The sequence below is a fragment of the Gymnogyps californianus genome, chromosome 7 (genome assembly GCF_018139145.2).
Source record: "Gymnogyps californianus isolate 813 chromosome 7, ASM1813914v2, whole genome shotgun sequence".
Lineage (NCBI taxonomy): Eukaryota > Metazoa > Chordata > Aves > Accipitriformes > Cathartidae > Gymnogyps > Gymnogyps californianus.
This window is the reverse complement of record NC_059477.1, coordinates 12,255,296-12,275,563: the sequence shown is the minus strand read 5'-3', so window position 1 is coordinate 12,275,563 and position 20,268 is coordinate 12,255,296. Positions and strand designations below refer to the sequence as shown.

Below are 20,268 nucleotides of genomic sequence, written 5' to 3'. Positions count from 1 at the left end.
ATTTCTTCAATACATATTTAATCCAGTCTCCTGGATTTATTGTGAGTGGAATCATGGGATGGAGGCATTACTAAGGGCAAAATATCATCCGTCTATGAAAGGGAGGGCTGTGATGTACTGTCTGCTTAAAAAAAAAAGAGAGGCAAGGTAGTATAAGAAAGTGCAACAGTGCAGTCCCTATGACTGAGAATGGCAGAGTTTACTAGTTGTCAGCAATAAACCATCAATATATATGTTAGTGATACTTTGTGGTAGTGTGCATTTCCCATGGTACAAATTATTCTGGTTTCTCTTGATAGCTTTTCTGAGCTGTTAAGGCTCTTACAGTGACAACCAAAGTAGGCCACCACTCCTCTTTCCCTGTAGTAAAAGTTGGTATTTAAAAGCATTTGAGTGTTGTAAAACATTAGTTTCTGGTGGTTTGGAGTTTTGGATTTTTGGTTTTTTAAGCCCTCCATAATGTGTATAAATATCAGTATTCTTCCCATTTTATAGTGGGAAAGCAGTATAGAGATTGATGTTTTACAGAACACATCACTCATGAACTAGCAGAATTCTAATTTGGTTTATTAGAATAAAAGATTTAGGCAAACTAAAGATCCATATATCTGGTTTATGATACTTTAAACCAGTAGGATAGGTAGACTTTGTGACTTGCTGTGTTTTTGATAAAGTCCTTAAATTCCTTGCTATTGCCCACCTACAATATAGGGCAGGTAGATAAGAGGATGTAAGAACATTAAATTAACTCTTAAGGAATACATTTATAAAGTGGTGAGTGAGATTTATGTCATTGCATTTATCTGTTATTTTTTCTTTTATATCATTTTTTTAAATTACAGAATCAAAGGAGAATTGGTGTGTTTAATTGTTTCAGTTTATTGTGTGGTTTGAAAGGGAACGTTTAAAGCAGCATGTTAAAATGTTTGTATCTAAAAAAAAAAAGTGTTGTGAGGTCACTTAATTCCAATTGAGGCATCCTTTAATACAGTTGAACACTGGTCTTAATGCACTGAAAGTCTTGCAAAGAGAGGGACCCATCAGAACACAAAAAAGTATGTCACTTGCAGCAAGGGTCACTGATAGAGACCATCAAATTCTAAGCCAAGCTGCCTTGTCATAAGAGTTCGTATCTGCAAAGGATGAAAATTTTGATGATGGCAAATATATGCTGGTGTAATTATTCTTCAGTTACTGTCTCTATGTGAGCATTGATTTCCTGCTTTCTGAGAGCATCTACAATTCCAGTTGGAGTTGAGGGGAACAGGAAATACTGACCATCAGGCTGACTGTGGCAGAATATATTGTCTATTACCAGTGTGAAATCTTCCTTTTCTCTGTGCAAAAGCTGTGGATCAGACCATTCAAAAAAGGTTGTCTAAAATATTTTCCCTTTATCTATGTAGTTTCCCCCAATAGCAATGTAGTACCTAGCTGTTGCCTATTGATTGGAAATGCTTGCACGCACTCAGAGGGATCCTCCTTAGAAATTAGTGACACCACATAGCTTACTTAGGTGACATGTACTTAGGTCTACTGGAAAAAGGAATTGAGACTATGTTAAAATTTCAACCTGCAATCTACAGATCACTTCTAAGGGATCAAAAAAAAATTTTTTAAGAAAAACAAACCAGTCATTCTAGGCTGAAATTCATTGTACGGGAATTTACCTCACAACTAGGGTTGAAGGATACTGCTTCAGTATGTTTAAGGCTTTGGCTAGACAAAATAGTTGCTTTGTTAAGTTCAGACTTATTGTGTGTTTGGACGTTGATGCAGCTCTTAAATTAGCTTGGCAAAGCTAGATCCAACAGAAAGTGTTGCCAAATAGATTAAAAATAGATCATACTAACTTGTAAAAATATGTACTTCAACTAATTGAATACTGTTGAATCAGCTGTGAATCTGCTTTTTCTTGTATAAATAGAACTGTAGCTTTTTAGTAAATGCCTTGAGATACATTTTGTGTGGTTTTATATAAAAGGAACTCACCCAAAAAGTTGTATGGACATACACAGTATAATGTGTTTCTCTTCTGCTTTCAATGCTTTTAGCTTCCTCAAATCCAGAAGTTATCAAGATCAGTTCTGTGTTGGATATAGCATCTAAGGTGGAAGAATATTACAGCAAAGGATATGTTGTAGGAGCTGTTCATCCTATTATACTGCCAATTGGACGTAGAAGGAATTTCCCTGCAAGTCACATGTATCGAGTGGTACTTTCACGATTAAAATTAAGGTAACAGTGAAATAATTTGAATACATTGATCCATTACTTAAGCCATTTGTAAGGGGATTGCTCAACATGCATAATTTATTATCAACTTGAAATGAGCACCTCAGAGAATCAAACAACTGCTCCTTGTCTAGAAAGGTGAGCAAGTTAGTAATGTTTTTTAATTAACACTAAGCACACAATAGGTTAATGTTTACTTTGCCTTAGTAAATGTCCAAACAAAAATCCAAAGTTGCTTATCACAGTTTGTGGGAAGATAAACTGTTAGTTTGCGCTTTTATTTTTAATACATTTTTACAATAAAGTATCATCTGTCTTAGAACCTGCAGCAAATACAAGATTAAACAAAACGCTAGGAAAGTAATAGCTGCTTTAAATTCTCTCATGTCTGTTTTTTCGTCTTCATTTTCAAAACTTTCATGTTTTCACTTTTCCCATAAGAGCATTATTCAGGGAAAATGACCTATAAAGTGTGAATTAGTTTGTCAGAGATAGTTTATTTTTCCTTCTTAATAAGAAGGAAATAATCATTCTGTGATGGGAGGTCATACAAAAGCTTGGTTTTGACACTGAGGGAAAGTCAAGAGTACGTGTTAATGTTCCAGCTCCATAGTCTTGCATATTACTGCTGTTTTCACTGCATTGTAATCACCATGTGACCATAAAGAAAACGTACAAAGAAATTTTACCATTAGTTCCTTTGAATGCAAAGAAGATAACCTTTTGTTCTTATTTTGAATAACTAGAAAAGTGGATTTCTTATTGCATTAAGAGCTGTCATGCCTGCCCTTCTCTCCTGAGTCGTAGTGCAATGCACAAAGGTTCTTTCATTTCCTTTTGGAAGACCGGAAAGGTGTGAGTTGGAAGGTGCCTCCTGCCACTTCAGTAATGCTTCTGTAAAATATGGCTCATTTGAGGGAGCTTCTCAAACGTTTTGCTTAAACAAGCATTGCCCATGGTGTTTGCTGCTCATACAACTTACCTTTATAAATTCATCTGCAAACAAGGTGAATGTTGTCCATGTGGGCAAATGCTTGAGTAAGAAAAGCAGAATACTTGCTTTCTGGAGCTGAGGCTTCTAAGAGCTGATACTGCCAGTGCACGGCTCCCACAGCTCAACTTACTCCTGTAGATGTGGGATCCTGTGGTTTGAACCTTTAGGCCCTTCAATAGGTGAAGGATGAGACCCTGCAGCCTACATATGAAACTGTTGGGTGTAGGTTCCCAGTTTCCTATGCAGGTGCCATATGTACCTATGTCGGTTTTCCTATAGGCAAATACACCTTCTCCGGCTACTATCTGGAAAGTAACCTTTTATATTTGAGTGTCTCATTGACATTTCATTCTAAACCAAAAGGTTGTGTGAAGGAAACATCAAATAAAATCTCATTATGTTACTGATATACACCAAATATTGTTGTCTGAGTAATAACCTAGCTGGCTTTAGATAAAACATGATGAATACTATTCTTTAACTTTAAATGGAAGTTAATGCTTGTCAGATTCTCAAATCTGAGTGATTTAAACACTACCTAACCCAAAGTAATTATTACTGCATTGTATTTCTAGTATTTGCCCACGCTATTTCATACAGTAGCTGCAACTCTGCTCTAGTTACAAAAACTAAACAGCAGCATGTTAATGGTGTAAAAGTACCATTTCTGTTCATAGTGTGTTTTCTACAAAACTGAACCTGTTTTCTGCTTTTGCTACATTTATAGTTTAAATTTGTATTTTTTGCACTATCAGATATTTTTGGTTTTACTTATTACAAAAGCAGGGCTGTTTGCCAATAAAGCTCAGTTTCCAAAAGATACCTATTAACAGTCTTCAGATGAAATTCCTGTTTAATATTAATATTTTTACCCTGACATTGTAATAGACAGTACCTGCCACTTTGTGTAAGAAACAGAACAAAACACCAAAACCCACTGGTTTCCAAATAAAAGTATGAAGAAGCATTGCCAGGATTTCATTCATAACTATTCCAAAAGAAAAGAATTCTATATGCAAGCATTTGCCCAAGTTAGCAGCAAACTACTGACAAAGACTGCTTTCTTTGTGTTCTAGCCAGAAGCATGCAGCACCCAGAGGACAAAGGCACCCCAGGCTGGTGATTGAGGAATGTCCTTTAATGTATGAAACACTGACAAATGAGGTAGTGAAAGAACTGTTAGAAAAGGTAATGGAGGGTTTTTTCCAAACTTCTCTTCAGATTTTTATTTCTACTATACATGTAAGTTATATTTAATGGTTGATTTTTTTTTTTTTTTTTTTTTTTAGTTTTGAGCTTTAACCTAGATTTATTTTAAAGAAGCTAGAGTCTTTTCTTGCCAAAGGAGTTATTTTTCTTCACTAGTTGCTTTTTCTAATTTAGGACTTAGTACTGAGCCCTGTAAAGCTTTGGGAGACTGGCCGCTTACACCACTGAAAGCAGAATCAGGCCCAAACTGTCAGTCAGTCTTTATAAAATGCTTGTATGACAGCTTTTTCTGGAATTAATATTTAAAAGAAACAACTGAAGTTTTATGTTGTTCTGGGTTAAGTAAGGTGTTCCTAATGAACATGAATATATTCAATTTCTAAGGAAGATTTTTAAATTCTTTAACGGAAATACAAAACACACAGTAACTGCATTAAATATTTACTTGGCACAGCTTTTGAAAATATTGTATAGTTAAAGAAAACCAAACTTCCACTGGAATGCAAGCTCTAGTTCTAATTCTTTTTGTGTTTAACTTCCTCTGCAAAATTGAAGACTTGCCGAAACAGGAAACTATTGTTATTACAAGAGTTAGAGTGGTATCTTTTACATTAGTTACCAAGGAAAGAAGTAGAGGAAAAAGCATATTGGAGATCTTTAGTTGTCTTTGAAATTATCAGAGTTGTTTAAAATTTCTAAATTGCTTGTTTTGAGATTTTCAGGTGTTTCAAATTTAAAATGGGATTCCATTACAAATTTGTACTATATGCGTATTGCCAGATTGGTTGTATAGCGTACCAGACAAACATTTAAAGGGAAAATACACTTGAAATTAGCAGTGATTCAGTCTTGCAAGCAAATCTGGTACAGAAGTAGTGTGTGAAAATAATTTGATTTTAAAATGATCCCAGTGTTTCAAAAAGACTGAGCCAGTAATCCAGTAAAAAATTACTTTCTTTTTTTTTTTTTTTTTTTTAAAGATCTGAAACAATAAGACTTTGGCATTTCAGGAAGATGATTGTCATATTACCTCTTTTTCTGCATGTTGCTTGTCACTTTTAAAATTATTTTGGTTGTCTTAGAAGCAGCAGCTCTGTATAATTACAGTGATTGGCATATCATATCATTGCTGTATGTACATAATGATGATAGATAGTAACACTTCATGCTGTCGTGGTACTAAAAAAAGGATTGTAGTACCATCAGCTATTTGAGTGTTATTCACTCTGTTGATTAATAGTTTATGTGAATTAACTGGGTAGAGATCCTTCCCTCTCTGCCCTCACTTAATCCAGTACTTCCCAGGTGATTTCTTCTTTCTGGGCTGGGGTTTCTGTGTTTTCCTGGAAAGACTTTGTTGCATAGGGTAGCTTGTAGCACAAGATGGCAGTGGGATCACCTTTCTCAATGGCAGCACTCCTTATCCAGCAAAAAAACCCCCCTCTCTCCAAGAACAGACACATGCCACAGGTGGCACATATTCTGCGGTTGTATTTTGAGACTTCAGTGCAGAGAAAAAGACCCACCACTGGCTGAAAGCAGAGTTAAGAGGGTTTTAATTTGCTTCTGGCTCCTTCCTTTCTCTTCTCCTTCACTATTCCCAGTAATAGTGAAGCTGAGTAGCCTCGAAGGGAACCAGGGTATAATGAATCATGACATATGACAAATAGATATTTCTATAGTATTAGTGGTCAGTAATTTTAGTATGACTGGTATCACATGTTTAGAGAAACAGTAGTATTTATTGCACCAGTATATTGCTTATCACTACGACACAGCAAGTAAAATACTTTGGATTTGTTCTAAATTAATGACTTCGTATACACTAAAGTCAGTACCAGTGTTGGCCACCTTTCTTGGCCTGAGTCCAAAGACATGCTGGAAGACTTCCATTTACTTTGAAACATGGGCAGCGTACAAAGACAAGCCACCCTTCTGTAGTACAGTGTTGTGTCTTTATGTCCTTGAAAATCAGCAGTTTAGTTAAACAGAATATGTATATACAAGTTTTAAAAAAAAAAAAAGTTACATGCAGTTCTAAAATCACTTCGCAGATAAATTTCTGTTGTAAATACAGGTTAACGAAGCTGCTAAAAGAGGAAAGAAGTTTGTGGGATTTGTAACGCAACATTTTCCTCAACCTAAAGCCTGTAATGGAACAAGCACAGATGGAAGTGCAGAGCTGGAATCGACACTGGGCAGAAGAAATAGGGAACACAGAAGAAAAAATTCTGATGAAAACTATAAAAACTGGAATGAAGGGACATTGAGTGGCCACTCATCTGAGAGTGGGATAGAGGAGGAAATGCAAGGAGAAAGCAGTCTGTTACAGGATGTAGATTTCCAGTTTGGAAAAGAAGTCAGCCCTGTTAAACCACGAAAAGGAGACGGTAATAAATGCTGCTTGTTTATTGCAGAAATAAGGTATTTTATTGAGGTGTTGTTTTACAAAGGTGTTGGAAAAAAATAACAGAACAGCATGTTCTATTGTAACAATACTGGGTTTGGAAGATGTATCTTCCTTAAATGCATGCATATTTCTATAAAAGTTGCCAGTTGAAGAAACAGAAGAAATACTTACCTTCTGTTCTATGTGTGTGTGAACTGTGGTAATATATTAAAATGTTTCAATTTTCATATAGAATATTATAAATGTACTGTCAACATTCTAGTTTGTAATTTAAAGAAAAGGGGAAAAACCCAAAGAAACCACAAAAAATCGCCCACAGTGTAATTCTGATTTTAAATGTGGTGCAAACAGAGAGCTTTTTTGCTTGATATGTGTATAACAAGTATGTGGCAGTAAAAATCTTTTCTTTTAGGGTGCAATTGTTTTAAAACCTTTTCCTAAATGCATATAGTTTTCACTTACTCTTAATATTAAAACATAAACATGTAATGGATTTCCAGGAATATGTTATGATTCCAGTTCTGCCTGTTTCAAAACTAACAACAAAGAGAAGCCCCTTCCAGCTAGAGCTGTAATTTTACGTGCTTCTAGCCAACTCACATAATCTACGGCAAACCAACCCATTCGTAATGGATTCTTTCTGGTTAACATGCCTTCAAGAAGCATCCTGAAAGAGATCACTTAAATTAATGCATTGACCATGAAATCAAAGAGGATAATTGTTACAAAATTAATTTATGCTAGAGAAAAGTAAGCATTAAAAAGTCATATAGGAAGGAAAAGTATCATTGAAAAATGTTAGTGCTGTGGTAGAAAACTTAGTTGTAGAAGAACCTGAGAATACTTAGTGTAGTCTGTGTGAGACATTGCCTGAAACAGTGACTTCTGATACTGAAGCACTAAGGCCTCCTGGCTTGCTAGGAAGAAAAGGTGAAAAGGAAGAAGTAATCTAAAGCATGAGAACTAATGCAAGATAGTATTGTGTAGAAAGCAGGCCGCATGACACTTTCATGACAGATTGCATTTAGACATAATAGGTTCTTCCCTGATGGGCCAGACATGTTTTAATTGCTCTCAAAAGCAACCTTTTCACTTTTCTGTTAAGAGTTAAGCACCCTCTCCAGTTTGTAGACTGTCAGGATAATGACTCTAAGCACTGAGATAATCAATGTCCCTCTTATTTTCAACACTTGAATTAAAGCAGTTCGTGTACAACTGAGGCTTTATAGTATGATCTGTTAAAGCTTAACTCTTTCCTTACAGCTTGAAATAGTGGGTTTGCTATATGTAGCAGAATAGAAATCCTGTAAGTAAAAAGCAGAAAACTCTTGGTTCTGTTAAGGAGCTTTGTTTGTGCAGACTGGTGTGACCAGGTAGATTAGCAACCAGTGCATCCCCCACGTGCAGCATTCTCAGGAAATTCTTCAAAAACCTTTGGCAAGAATGTGCCAGGCTTCTCTATGCTAGTCAAATACTCAGTAAAGTTATTTGAGTTCATAAGGCAATACTTCTGAAAACCACCTTTCTTTGTAAATGTTGTATGTAACCATCATTTTAAAAAATACTGATGTGAATTTTCAAAGAAGGTCTTACATGTGTGTAGGTATGTACTGCCACTTCAGTATGCCATTTCTATTTAGGTCTCCTCAAAAGATGCAAAACTGTGTCTGAGTTCTAGATTTGGGGTCATAATGTATGAATTTTGACTATTTATAAATACACTGCTTGCAGAGGCAGATTTCTGATACACATGAGCAATTGAATAGTTGTATCGGGAAACGTGATTATATTTTTTTCTGAAGAACAAACATAAGTGATCTCACTTCAGTATATGGGAAAGGAAATTAAGATTTGTCAGGATAAATGCATTTATGCTAATACAACCACCTGTGGAGGTGATAAAATAAAACTGTATAGAAAGGAGAGTCATTTCTTACTGATAGAGTTCAAAATTTTGTCCTGAATTTACTCTAACTTATTCCAGGCACCTGATGTCACTTGCAGTGGGTATGGTAACACTTCTCAAAACAGAGAGGATTTCTCCCAGAGATTGATTCAGACTACTTACAGTCCAAATCCTACTTTGGAAATCTCCCTCTATTTCTGAAGCCTAGAGAGACTAGCATCTTAAGTGGGGTCATCTAAACCAAGTTCCTTTGTTTGGCAATGTGAATATTTCTGCTTTCTAGAGGTTGGTTTGTATTGATTTAGGCTACTCAGATGTTGAAGTATTAGACAATCTGAGAGCGTTTTTTGGCAACTGCTTTCTGTTATTTCTCCACAGCAGTGACATACATGTGAGTGTATCTGTAGAATACATTTATATAGCTAGGACTTCATAACTTGTCACCAGTGATTTCCTAAAATGCTATGGATTTGTGGATTTTAATCTTTGATGAATGCTTGTTTATGACTCTTTTTGTAACAGCACTGCATTAATGCCTAGATATAAAAAGCATTTGAGGATACGCAGGTTTTGTTTGCTTAACTCACTCATCAGTTATCGTGTGGGGAAACCCCAGTAGGCAACTAATTATACTGGTACTTTAGTAATCTTCAGAAGATAATGGATAAAAATCAATACTGTACAAGGCATTCCTAATATTTACAAATTTAGGAAATTGTCTTTAATCTTCAGTTACAGTAAATTCAAATATTTGTAGTCAGAAGTTCCATGAGTAGCAGAAATGAAGCCTGTTTCCACTGGGTTTTTCTTAGCTCTAGTATATTTTCTCTATGCAAAACCCACCTACCTAAAAGGTCCAGTGACAACCCAACTGTAATATATTCAAATTTTTCTCATATCCCAGAGCATACCCCCCTCACACCTCATCCTTAGTGTGTTTAGGGCTCAAGCTGAGTACAGGCACATCAGGAAACAATTCTTAAAGCTGTTGCTTAGAATTAGAAAACCACATTGAAATAAGAGATTAATAATATTTTTATTTTGGAGCACTGTCTTCCAGAGGTTCATTCTTCCTTTTTCTTTCCTTAGACAAGCTATATACAGTCTTCAATGTTTTTGATGATGATTCTACCTCCTGGACCTATCATGAAGGCATTTTGTCTATGAAAGTAACAAGAAAGGGGCCAGTTATTAGTACACTGGAAGCAGACTGGTTAGAATTAACCACATTTTATTACAAACAAGGATTGTCCTTAATTGATTCTTTCGTATACTGGGAAACTTCTAAAGGTGAGTACTGTCCCAGAATATCATGAAACTTTTACTTGTTTATGTAGAACTACATAATTTGCAAAAAGTATATCATGTTTTGCTTCTTGGCATGAAGGGAAATACGTAAACATGTTCAGATAGTCATTATAAATTTATAGAATCTGATACCTGAAAAGGGAATAACTTGTTTTCTAGGCAGTTATAGCTCTGAATAATTGAAATTTCTGCTTTGTTTTATCAAATTGAGGATTTCCAAATCAGCAAAGTAGTGTAGCACTAGTTCTTTTTTCTTTGTTTTTTTTTTTTAAAGGAAAAGATAATGGGGAAAAAAAAATCATTGGATACATGTTTCCCTGATGTTCATATTCTGCTGCTCACCGTAGGTACTGTGCTGCACTCCGAATATTTCTAATGAGACAAAAGAGTTCTCATTGTGCTTTCTGTACTGTTAAACTTAAGTCAGACTTCCCGTGCTTCCTGCTTTCTCCAGCTCTTTGCTGGGCTTAAAAATTCTTTCCAAAACACGAAATTGCATTAAAATTTGACTGTTGATCCTGAAGTTTCAGGATGTTTCTGCGGGTTGTTCTGGCCAGGTGTGGACATATGCAGAGAGTAGAGAAATCTGGTTTTATCCTTGCCCTCAACTGTAGGCAGATCCTCCAGGACCTTTTCACACAGCTGGGAGAGTCTTCCCTGGTCCCTCCTGCTTCCTGCACTCATCTGCAGGAATCTACCAGCTCAGTTAATACTCACATTGTTACAATGCTAGAGCTTCAGGCCACAGGATTTTCAAATTTTCCTCTTCATTCTGCCAGTTTCAGTTTGATCTCAGTTTTTGTTCTGGAGAGATCCTGCTAGCTCTTTCAGAGTTCCTAGCCTTCATCCTCCTGATGAACAGACACAAGCCTGATGTCAGCAGTGCCGCTGCTGGCCCAGGCCCATCACCGCACACCCTGCTGAGCCCAAAATCCTGCGCTTTGGCAGAGCTGTGAGACAGTGCTGTACCACTGCTGACAACAGGAGAAGCTCTTTATTGGCTGAAGTATTTTGAACTCTAGAACTCTGTTGTTGGTAAAATATATAATTAAGAGATTCATTTCCATTTGAACTGAATTTGTCTGAGAGCCAGAAATTAGAAGTGTTGCAAAAAATAGTATGTAGCTACTGTTGTGCAATTACTTGAAAATAATGCGAATAAAATGGTAGCACTCTAGTGTTAAGGTAACAGACCAAGAGAGTCTGACATAGTTAATAATTTCAGAATTATTAATTATTGTAATAAATGTTGTTTGATAGCAAACTTAGAGTTTATACTTTGTCTTTGGTTGGGTTTGTTCACGTCTTGCTTGTACTAACTTCCAAGTTGTTGGTGTTCCTTTACAATTGCTTATGGCAGTTCCGTGTAAGCAAGCAAAACAGAGGGCTGCAGTGGGGAAGTCTTGTAAGAAGTTTGTTGAAAAGGTTTCAGAGACCTTAACCAATTTTTGCAATACTCAGGCTGATTATCAAGTGCAACGGTTTACTTAATAATGTGTTAAAGTGGCTTTCATAAGTCATTTTACATTTGCTTCTTACATGAATTATACAAGGAGGGTAGAATTACTGGGGGTTTGAGTAGTTTTTATATTTACTATATGTCTTATTTAATGCTTTTTTTCTGATATTCTGATTTTAAATAATATGCATTCAGCATGCCCTTTGCAAGGCTTGGATTGGTGCAGGGCTTAAATTTAAGAAAAAATTTAAAACAAAATCTTTGGAAGTTAGATGATGTGGGTTCTTCAAAAATCAAACCCTGAAAATAATGAGAACTCTTCAGTTTTCATTGTTCTCAGTAGTCTAGTTTTGAGTGTGAATCACTGCATTTCTGTAGCTCTGCAATAAAGTAAATTTAGTGATCGTCAGAGGAACACAAGCGCATCAACATCACTATATTTACCTCAGATTGAATTTGGCAGCTAGTCCCTCTCAAACTGCCTATTTTATGCACATAAACAGTCTAATGGTGCAGTTTGTATCGATCATCTTTTTTGCTCTTAAATTATAATTCCTTTCTGTTGAAGTCAGTGGAAGAACAAAGTTTCCTTTGGGGGAGGAGAGGTGAGAAATCGGACTCCTAGTTTTCAATACAGATTTTTTAGAGCTGGAAAATAACTCTCTGGAGATACGTTACAATTCACTGAGGGGTGGTTTTGGCAGCTGTTGAAATTAATCTTTGCAGCTGTTGTCCAACAACAGTTTTACAGTCTTCCCATTCCCCTGTAGCTGTCTGCTCTTCTCTATGTGAATAACTATCCCATCTTTAATACTCAGGTTCTGACTTATTTAGGGATTTCATGCTGCCTCTTTGCAGCAGTTGGTGCTTCTGTTTCAGGCCCACTTGACTGGTATGTGTTTCAGTTAGACTCATGGGCGGGATGCTGCTGAATTAAACTGGATCAAAGGCACAGCTCACTATGTGGATGGAATTCTGCAGCTGATCAAGTGTCTGTAACCACAGTAAGAAATTAATTTAGCTATTGTGTTCTTAAGCTAAAATGTTTCTTCTTGAGGTGAACGTTGAAGAGTTTTATAACCAGATAAAAGTTTGGCATCCAACAGAGGGAAACCTAAAATGCTTTTTTGGGGAGAAAAAGTATTTAAGCACTTGCACTCATTACTAGAATTACTTCTTGTATGTCTGCATCTACATCTAATTGTCATCTTCACCTCACTTTTGTTTGTTTGCTTTTAGACTGTGAGGTGTCTTTAGCAGTAGTTGTCCTTTTATACAGCTTTAGTGAAATGAGCAAATTTTAGCTATTGTTTTAATAAAAGTAAAAGCACCGGATACAAGTCAGGCAGCTGCAGAAATCCTCCTCTGGTTTGGACTCTACAGATGTTCTGCAGGGTCAGCAGAATTCTGTTGCTACCAGCATCAAAATGCAATACCCAATTTAAGGTAGGAGGAAGTTTTAACATAAAAAGAATTTAAAAAAAAAAAAATCATTGTTAATTCTTAATAATTACCAACTTCTGTGTTCTGCTGCCAAAAGAGGATGCAGTCGTAAAAACAATCCAGGTAAGTTCTCTTTTAGCAGCCATTTGGATCATTGTAGTGTTTCCTCCATTTATAGCTGCCTTGGAGGCTCTCATGATCATAGAAGTACCTAAGATTAATAGAAGTGCTGTGGCAATATTTTTGCTTTTTCTGGTTTGTGTTATTTGTCATGCAGCATTGGTTTTTTGGGGGGTACTGATATTAACAAAGGTAAACTATTGTAATTGATAGAATGGGCAGGTGAATCAGCCACACATGTAGTTTTTTCAATAGAAGTTATTTTTTGACCTGGTATGCTCTATGAATTATCAGTTTGTCTCAAAATACCACTGAGTGGAGGTGTCTTGTGTCAATAACTGTTTAAAATCTAGAGTTATTCTATCATGTTTGAAAAATGATAGAAAAAGAAATATTCTAACATGTTGTAGGTGGACTGTCCATTTTAAGTATCTGCCTGAACACTGAAGAAATGTTGAAGTCCGTGAATTTATAAGATTGAGTGTTTATGAATTATTAGGAGCTGTGCAGATATTCATATGTTTGTGTCTGAAGCCACAGCCAAATGCGTGGAAGAGGTAGATATGCATGCAAGTATCTAAATAATCATAACTCAAACTACATAAATCTGCTACATGCAATATAATAAAAAATAGTATGAATAAGTGGTTGGTATTTTACGGTACATTAACAAGCATGCTCAAAAAACGGGAATTCCTGGTTTACATAGCACAACTTCTGTGCCAATCTGGTCAATTTTTAAAACCAGGCCAGTTGTGTTCCGTAAGTTTTCTTTGTTTGCTAGGTGTTTTTTTTTCCTTTGTCTGCCTTCCCTGAAGCTGTGGCAAAAACAGTCATCTCTTTACATCTCTTTGTGCAATATTGGAGAGGATTTAAATCTGATGTTCTGAGGATTATATAATTTTACTGTTCAAATTTAGTTTAAGATAAGTCAGCTGTCAAGGTACATCTGCACAAAAGGCTTCCCAATGGCTCTTAGGAGAAGCAAAACCAGAAAATGAACCAATATTTGATGCACAGCTTTAGTTTGGGCCAACCGGATACTGTCAGGCTTCAACAAGTGAGTCAGGAGTTGTGCTCTGAAACTTCCTTCCCATCAGGAATCTTCCTACAATTACTTCTGTTTCAGGCTCTTCCTGTGGCCATTTACGTATTTATTTAAGTAACAGTAACTAGGCTTTGCACTTCATACTTCATTTATCTTTATACTCTCTCCCACCACACCAAAAGCCATGCTTGTTATCAGGTGTACAGTATTGAAGTTTGAGTAAAGAGAGTTTGTGCCCATCTGCTGCAGCGGATATATTGAATACCAGAAATTGGAATTCAGATTCAAGCATGGAAGTGGCTAATGCTTTTGAGAAAATGAAATGGTTCATAGTTCAATTTGTATAGAAAAAAGGGGTTTGAATAATAAGTTGACTTGCATACTTCATCAAGTTGTAACTAGACACAGAAATAGCTACAAATTTGAGTTATTTGCTGTCTCAGTTCATTTTATTTGAGAGGACTGTTCAATGAGGAAAAAACAAGCCCATGTGTACATCTCAGTAAGATATCAACCTAAAACTTTATATTTTAGTTGATATTTGTCTTTATGTTCACAGGGGACTATTTGCCCAAATCTTTGGAAGGATTATTTATCTACGAAGAGGAGGGTGCTGGGGTTCCAGGTTCTAACAGGAAAGGAAATGATGCCATAGTTGTTGAACAATGGACAGTCATTGAGGTAAATTGGTGATTATTTAGCAATGCTATTTCCTACTTATATTTTTCTTTGTTTTTTCCTTAGAGTGCTGGTACCAGTGTTTGATAAACATTCAGGATGGTTTCTTGAAGCCACCTGCATAAGCTAAGCTAAAGCCTTGAATCGTAAAAATAAAGTCAGGCCTGTGGCCGTTGGTCAACATGCGTAAAAGAAATATGCCGCAGGGATTCTGGCCTGACATTTACAAATGTTCATACCAACAAATACGACCACCAAAGAAAATGTTGGGGTTTTTTTTAAATGTATGTGTTTCAGACCAATTTGGACTTAATTTCAGAGAGTGCAGCTCCACTGACAATGTGCTGAAGTATTTTTAAATAAAAAGGGGAAGAAAATAGCAAAAAATAGAAACAGAACAAGAAAAAATTGATAGTGAATTGAGTATGGTTTTCAGATGTATATTCTTAGTAAAATTTTACTGCTAAATACGAAAGACTTCATTTTTCCTAATTTACATGTAGTACTGTAGCATGGTACAACAATAGAATTATTTAATGTTTTTTAATATTTTAATATTATAAGATTATTGGTATGAATTAATGACATCTGAAAGTAATTGTTGTTGGAGGATACTAAGGGCTTACTTTTGAAATATTCAATGATAAATAATTTACCAATGTGAAAAGAAACAGCATAAAACTAAGACCTTGTATAGTAAAAAAAAAAAAAAACCAAACCCAAAAAACCAACCACTAAACCCCAAAAACTTAAGTATATAGCTATGTGAGATGCTTTTTATTCAGATGTGAAGTAAAAACCTAAATACATCAATTGAGACACCTATTACGGTGTTTAAAAAGTTTTAGGCATTAATTTAGCAACATGACAAGTTTAACAAGTGAGATGTGCTTTGAATGTCTGGCTGAATCAGGGCTCATACCTAAAGTTAGTATATTCTGTCTGTTTTCCTAGTCTTCTGTAGTCTTGAATTTTTCAAATTGTTTTCAGATTGAAATAGTGAATCTCCACCAAACAACACAGTTCGATGTCGTTATCTCATTATAAATGAGAGGAGAGTAGTTGTAATTTGTGTAGAAATGCCAATTAAATCTGTACAGAGTCTCTTTACTGCTTTTTATAATTATTAATGTAGGGGTGTGAAATTAAAACAGATTATGGACCTTTATTGCACACGCTGGCTGAGTTTGGATGGCTCCTGACCTGTGTCCTGCCTACACCTATTGTACGACATGACAGGTACCCAAACAATAGATTACAGCATTTTTGGTGTATACATCTCAGAATTATCAAGTGATTACTTGCGTACTTACATGTAAAAGGAAGACAAATGCTAATAAAGTTAACTGCATATAAAACTTGAGATGTAAGTAGCATTATGGAATCTTTTTTACCACACTGTTTTAGGACTACTGACTTCATAGAGTTTCAAACTAGACCAATAATCCTAAATTTAAAATACAATGTTTAGATATAAACATTAAAGATTTTATTTAGGAAACTTTTTATCACATACCCAGTCCCCGTCAATGGGGCAGTGATGGGGTTACTCATATGCTTCAAGTTTAAACAAGTGTTGAAATGTTTCACTAATTTAGGACCTTGGTGAATGACTCGTTTAGACTACGTAAGAAGTCACGTTGTCACAAGACAGTCATGCAGTATTTATTGCAAATTAGGGAGGAGAATGTGCTGATCTAGTAAGTTATTGGGCTGTTTCTCCTCCTCTTTAATGTAGACATTATGTTTCATTTCAAATACAGTACCAACCTACTGGATTTCAGTTCTCTTATTGTAATATTTATTTAGATGACTGAGGGGGCTCTGTATACATAAGAAGAGCTAAATAGCAGACCTGGATCACCTGTAAGGTTCCAGGTTGTTTTTTTTTTTTTTAACCAAAAAAAGTACTGTGCTTTCCTTTACGGTACCAAGCTAAAAAAGGGCAAATGAAACACTGGATTAAGCATACACCTCTTTTTTTCTCTTCTCTTGCTCTCTTTTTTTTTTTTTTTTTTTAAATTCTCCTCCCATTAGATTAAGATTGCCAAGGTTTGAAAACAAATGTACTGAGGCATGGCTTAGGGCTCATTAAGGATAATGGAAAGAGTGGGTGACTTGAGTAATCTTTGGATCCAGACCTTACTGTATTAAATCAAGATCGCATGAAAAAGGATGTCAATGAAAGGTTCTAAGAGAAATGCTCCAAGAAGGTGGTATTTAGTTCAAGTGATTTGACATAATTAAATCAACTCACCCATGTGAGAAGGAGGTTTTTCTGGTCCAGAAATACGTGTTGGGGGTTTTTTGGCTGGTGTTTTTTTTAATAGTTGATTTTAACCAACTGGTTAAATGCAAAGACAGAAGAAATTGTGATAAAACAATATGACACATTCTGCTTTCTTTTTTTGAGGGTCTCTGTATGTTTTGTTTTCTTCTGAAATTTATGAAATTCTGAACTTGTAAAGCTCCTGCTCCAGAGGGAAGCAGTTTTCAGAATATGAAACAAAATGGTTATCCTTTCAATTCATTTCTTCAAACAAAATTTTGTAGTCTAAGTGTATTAGCTTTGAACATGGTGACTTGTAAGGTAAAGGTATGTGAACCGCTTAGCCTGGTTTTCATAAACAGTTGAAATTTTTGGCCAAATCTTAGAGCTTGAGAGTGAGCCTTCAGGATCTGGATCTACTTCTTGAAGGATGTGAGTGGACAATGGGAGAGAAAGATTTTAGTAGTCATGGTGTGCTGTGGGTCATAGGATGAGAGAGAGGTTTTGGCCTCAAACCTCTTCTATCCCACAAGCAGTGTAACTGTACCCATCCCTGTAGGGTTTGGACAGCAGGGTCAAGATCGTTCTGAGCAGCTGCTGGTCAACCACTCTGTGAGTATCAGTCTGTGCTTGCAGCATGCAAAATGGTGCTATTTTGTACCTTGTAGATTGCAGAGCAAAGGCAGGGCCATTTAAAAGAAGCTAAGTGCTGTAAGGAAAAAAACGGGAAAAAGTGCTGTAGGAAGTACTCACAGATTTCATTAGACTGGACCTGTTCCTTGAATTAGTAAGAAGGTAATATACCAGCAAGATATTTAAGTTGCACTAGATGTCTGAAGTAGCATTGCTTCCCAGATGTGAAACAACCAGCCCATTAATAGCTGTGATCATGCAAAAGGAGGGGGGGTTGTATCCTGGCCAAATCTGAAGTTGTATTAATTTTGTATCAACACTAGAATAATTCAGACTCATAAAAAGCATTTGTTTTCTGGCCTAAATGGTTGGGTAGATGTCTGCATGAGTTGTCTAATACTTGTTGTCCTTGTGAAATACTTTTGGAAGAAATATGATAAATCATATCTTGCGTGCCTGTAGTATATCTCGTAAACAGCTATTCAGTTTTCTGAAAAAAAAAAAAAAAAAAAAAAAAAAAGCCCATGAACCAGAATTCCTAATTAGGAATTAAGAATTCTTAATAGTTCAAAAAAGAATGTGTTTCTGTCCTGATAGGCTAAGTAGTGATTGATAAATACTATTTTTAGGCATTAATGTTGGTATTTAAAGAGGAGAAGAAATTCCTGGATGGTTACTATGTGTCTGATATGAAAGATGCCATTACTGTGGTGGTGGATTATCCTAGGAATGCAAGTTGAATGTCTCAGTAAAGGAGGACACTTTATGCTGCCGAACAGCTGGTCTTTTCCCAGACTTGGACCTCTGACCTCAAAACTCAGCCTGAATATTAACGGGCTTCAGAAACACTGAAAAAAACAAAATGAGCAACATTTTGGGATAATCTGGCAAATTCATGTTTTCATATTCATTTTAAAAAAGAATTTGTACAAAGTATATGAAGAAAATTCTAAGAACAAAATGTTAGCAGGGCAGCCTGCTCCCTGTTCTTATTCACCGTAATATTTTGCTCTATTCTCTATCGTCCTCTTCTCCTAATTTATTGCAAAACTTTCCCTCATCTCAGATCTTCTGTGATCTGTTCCTAGCCATTATGTCCACTGCTCATCTGCAGATGAAGAGTGTGACCAACAGGCTAACAGGTTCTGGGGTGTGACAGGATTGTCATGCACTGATGTGTTCCTTTTTTGGTTTTTGTATGGTTGGGATTTGAAACAGTTTAAAAAACACCAGGCTGTCACGTCTGTTCCTGTGTGGTTTTGTTGTTGTTTGAAGTTTTTCTTTTTTACAGAGTTCCTCTCCATGAAATAAAATGTCCTGTTTCATGGAGTGTCATGCCACATGATAGCTGAATGTGGTGACAGCTGATCCCTGTCCCATTTCAGGCAGGGGCAGCAGTCTGTAAGCCTATTTAGTCCTTTAACTCCTACCTCAATGGCTAAATCATGTTGGATGTGAGAAACATTTCCTTGAGAAATGTTATCTTTGCTGTTACAAATAGAGCAATGGTAGATGTCAAGTTCTTGAAACATGCAGAGTTGCTATTTTGTGCAATGTTGTTTGAAAAACAAGCACTGTGGGGTTTTGGGGGTTTTTTTTGGTCAGCACACTAAAACCCCAAAAGTTCCCCTCTTCTGTCAGTGATTCTCTTTTTCCAGGGATATGAGAAAACAGAGCATGAAAAAAGTGCATATGATGCAATGTTTGTCGTATCAATCCATACCTTGGGTATTTAAATTTTGTCAGCAGTCAGTAAAGAATTTTTTAGACCAAAAAAGAATACAAGATAGAGCCACAATAATATTAGTGACCCAAAGAGCCTCCTGCATTATATACAGCTCTTACTTACTAGGTAAATGTCTTCAACACAAGAATTTGACAGTAATTATGCCAAGTTCAGAAGCTATATAGCAAGGATAAAATTAATAGTCCTTTTAGGAGTTAAATCTAGTCATTGGAAAAAAATATGTTAGAAGATACTTTGCTGGTAACTTAGTGCTACTGCAGTTACTAATATGATATTATCATGAGTTTGTAGAATTTCATACATGTTTGTGGTTACAATTAGAATTATTTATAAGGTTTTTTTAAATTTTTCATTAAACAGATCCTTTAAGACAGGACACTTACTATCCCGAGCTGGTATCTATCGCATAACTGAAAGTCTAATGCTGTTGCAATTCCAAAGGAGTGCAAAACTTTATTTTGCGAAATGCAAAAACACTGAATGGGTTAAAAGAATTTATTATCTTGCTCCTTTTGTTCATTTTTCAGAAAACTTTGTCTAACCTTAATTCTAAGTGCTTTGTATATAAAATGTTCATGTATTAAAAAAATAGATCTGTAAAAATCAGAGCTATTGGCAGTACTACTTAACTTCAAGCTTGATGATTGTTTTGGGGGACTTAGTAAATGTATACATGTAAGAGGACAAATTTATTGCCCATACAGCATAAGCAGACAAGCAAATTGCTGGTGTTTTAACAAAAGAGTCTCTGTTGCTCTTCAGCCCTCTTAAAAGAAGAGACAGGAAAAAGACTTCAGCAGCCTTACTCT

General features: G+C 35.9%; 1 protein-coding gene across 1 annotated transcript in view; it reads left to right on the top strand.

Annotated features, from left to right (window-relative positions):
- Window positions 1-20,268, top strand: part of RFTN2 (raftlin family member 2) — a 32,882-nt gene that overhangs the window by 3,153 nt on the left and 9,461 nt on the right. The window contains exons 2-7 of the mRNA XM_050900168.1: window positions 2,055-2,238; window positions 4,306-4,417; window positions 6,516-6,837; window positions 9,844-10,044; window positions 14,692-14,813; window positions 15,946-16,049. Coding sequence (XP_050756125.1) covers window positions 2,055-2,238; window positions 4,306-4,417; window positions 6,516-6,837; window positions 9,844-10,044; window positions 14,692-14,813; window positions 15,946-16,049 — 1,045 coding nt within the window. The remainder of the gene's footprint in view (window positions 1-2,054; window positions 2,239-4,305; window positions 4,418-6,515; window positions 6,838-9,843; window positions 10,045-14,691; window positions 14,814-15,945; window positions 16,050-20,268) is intronic.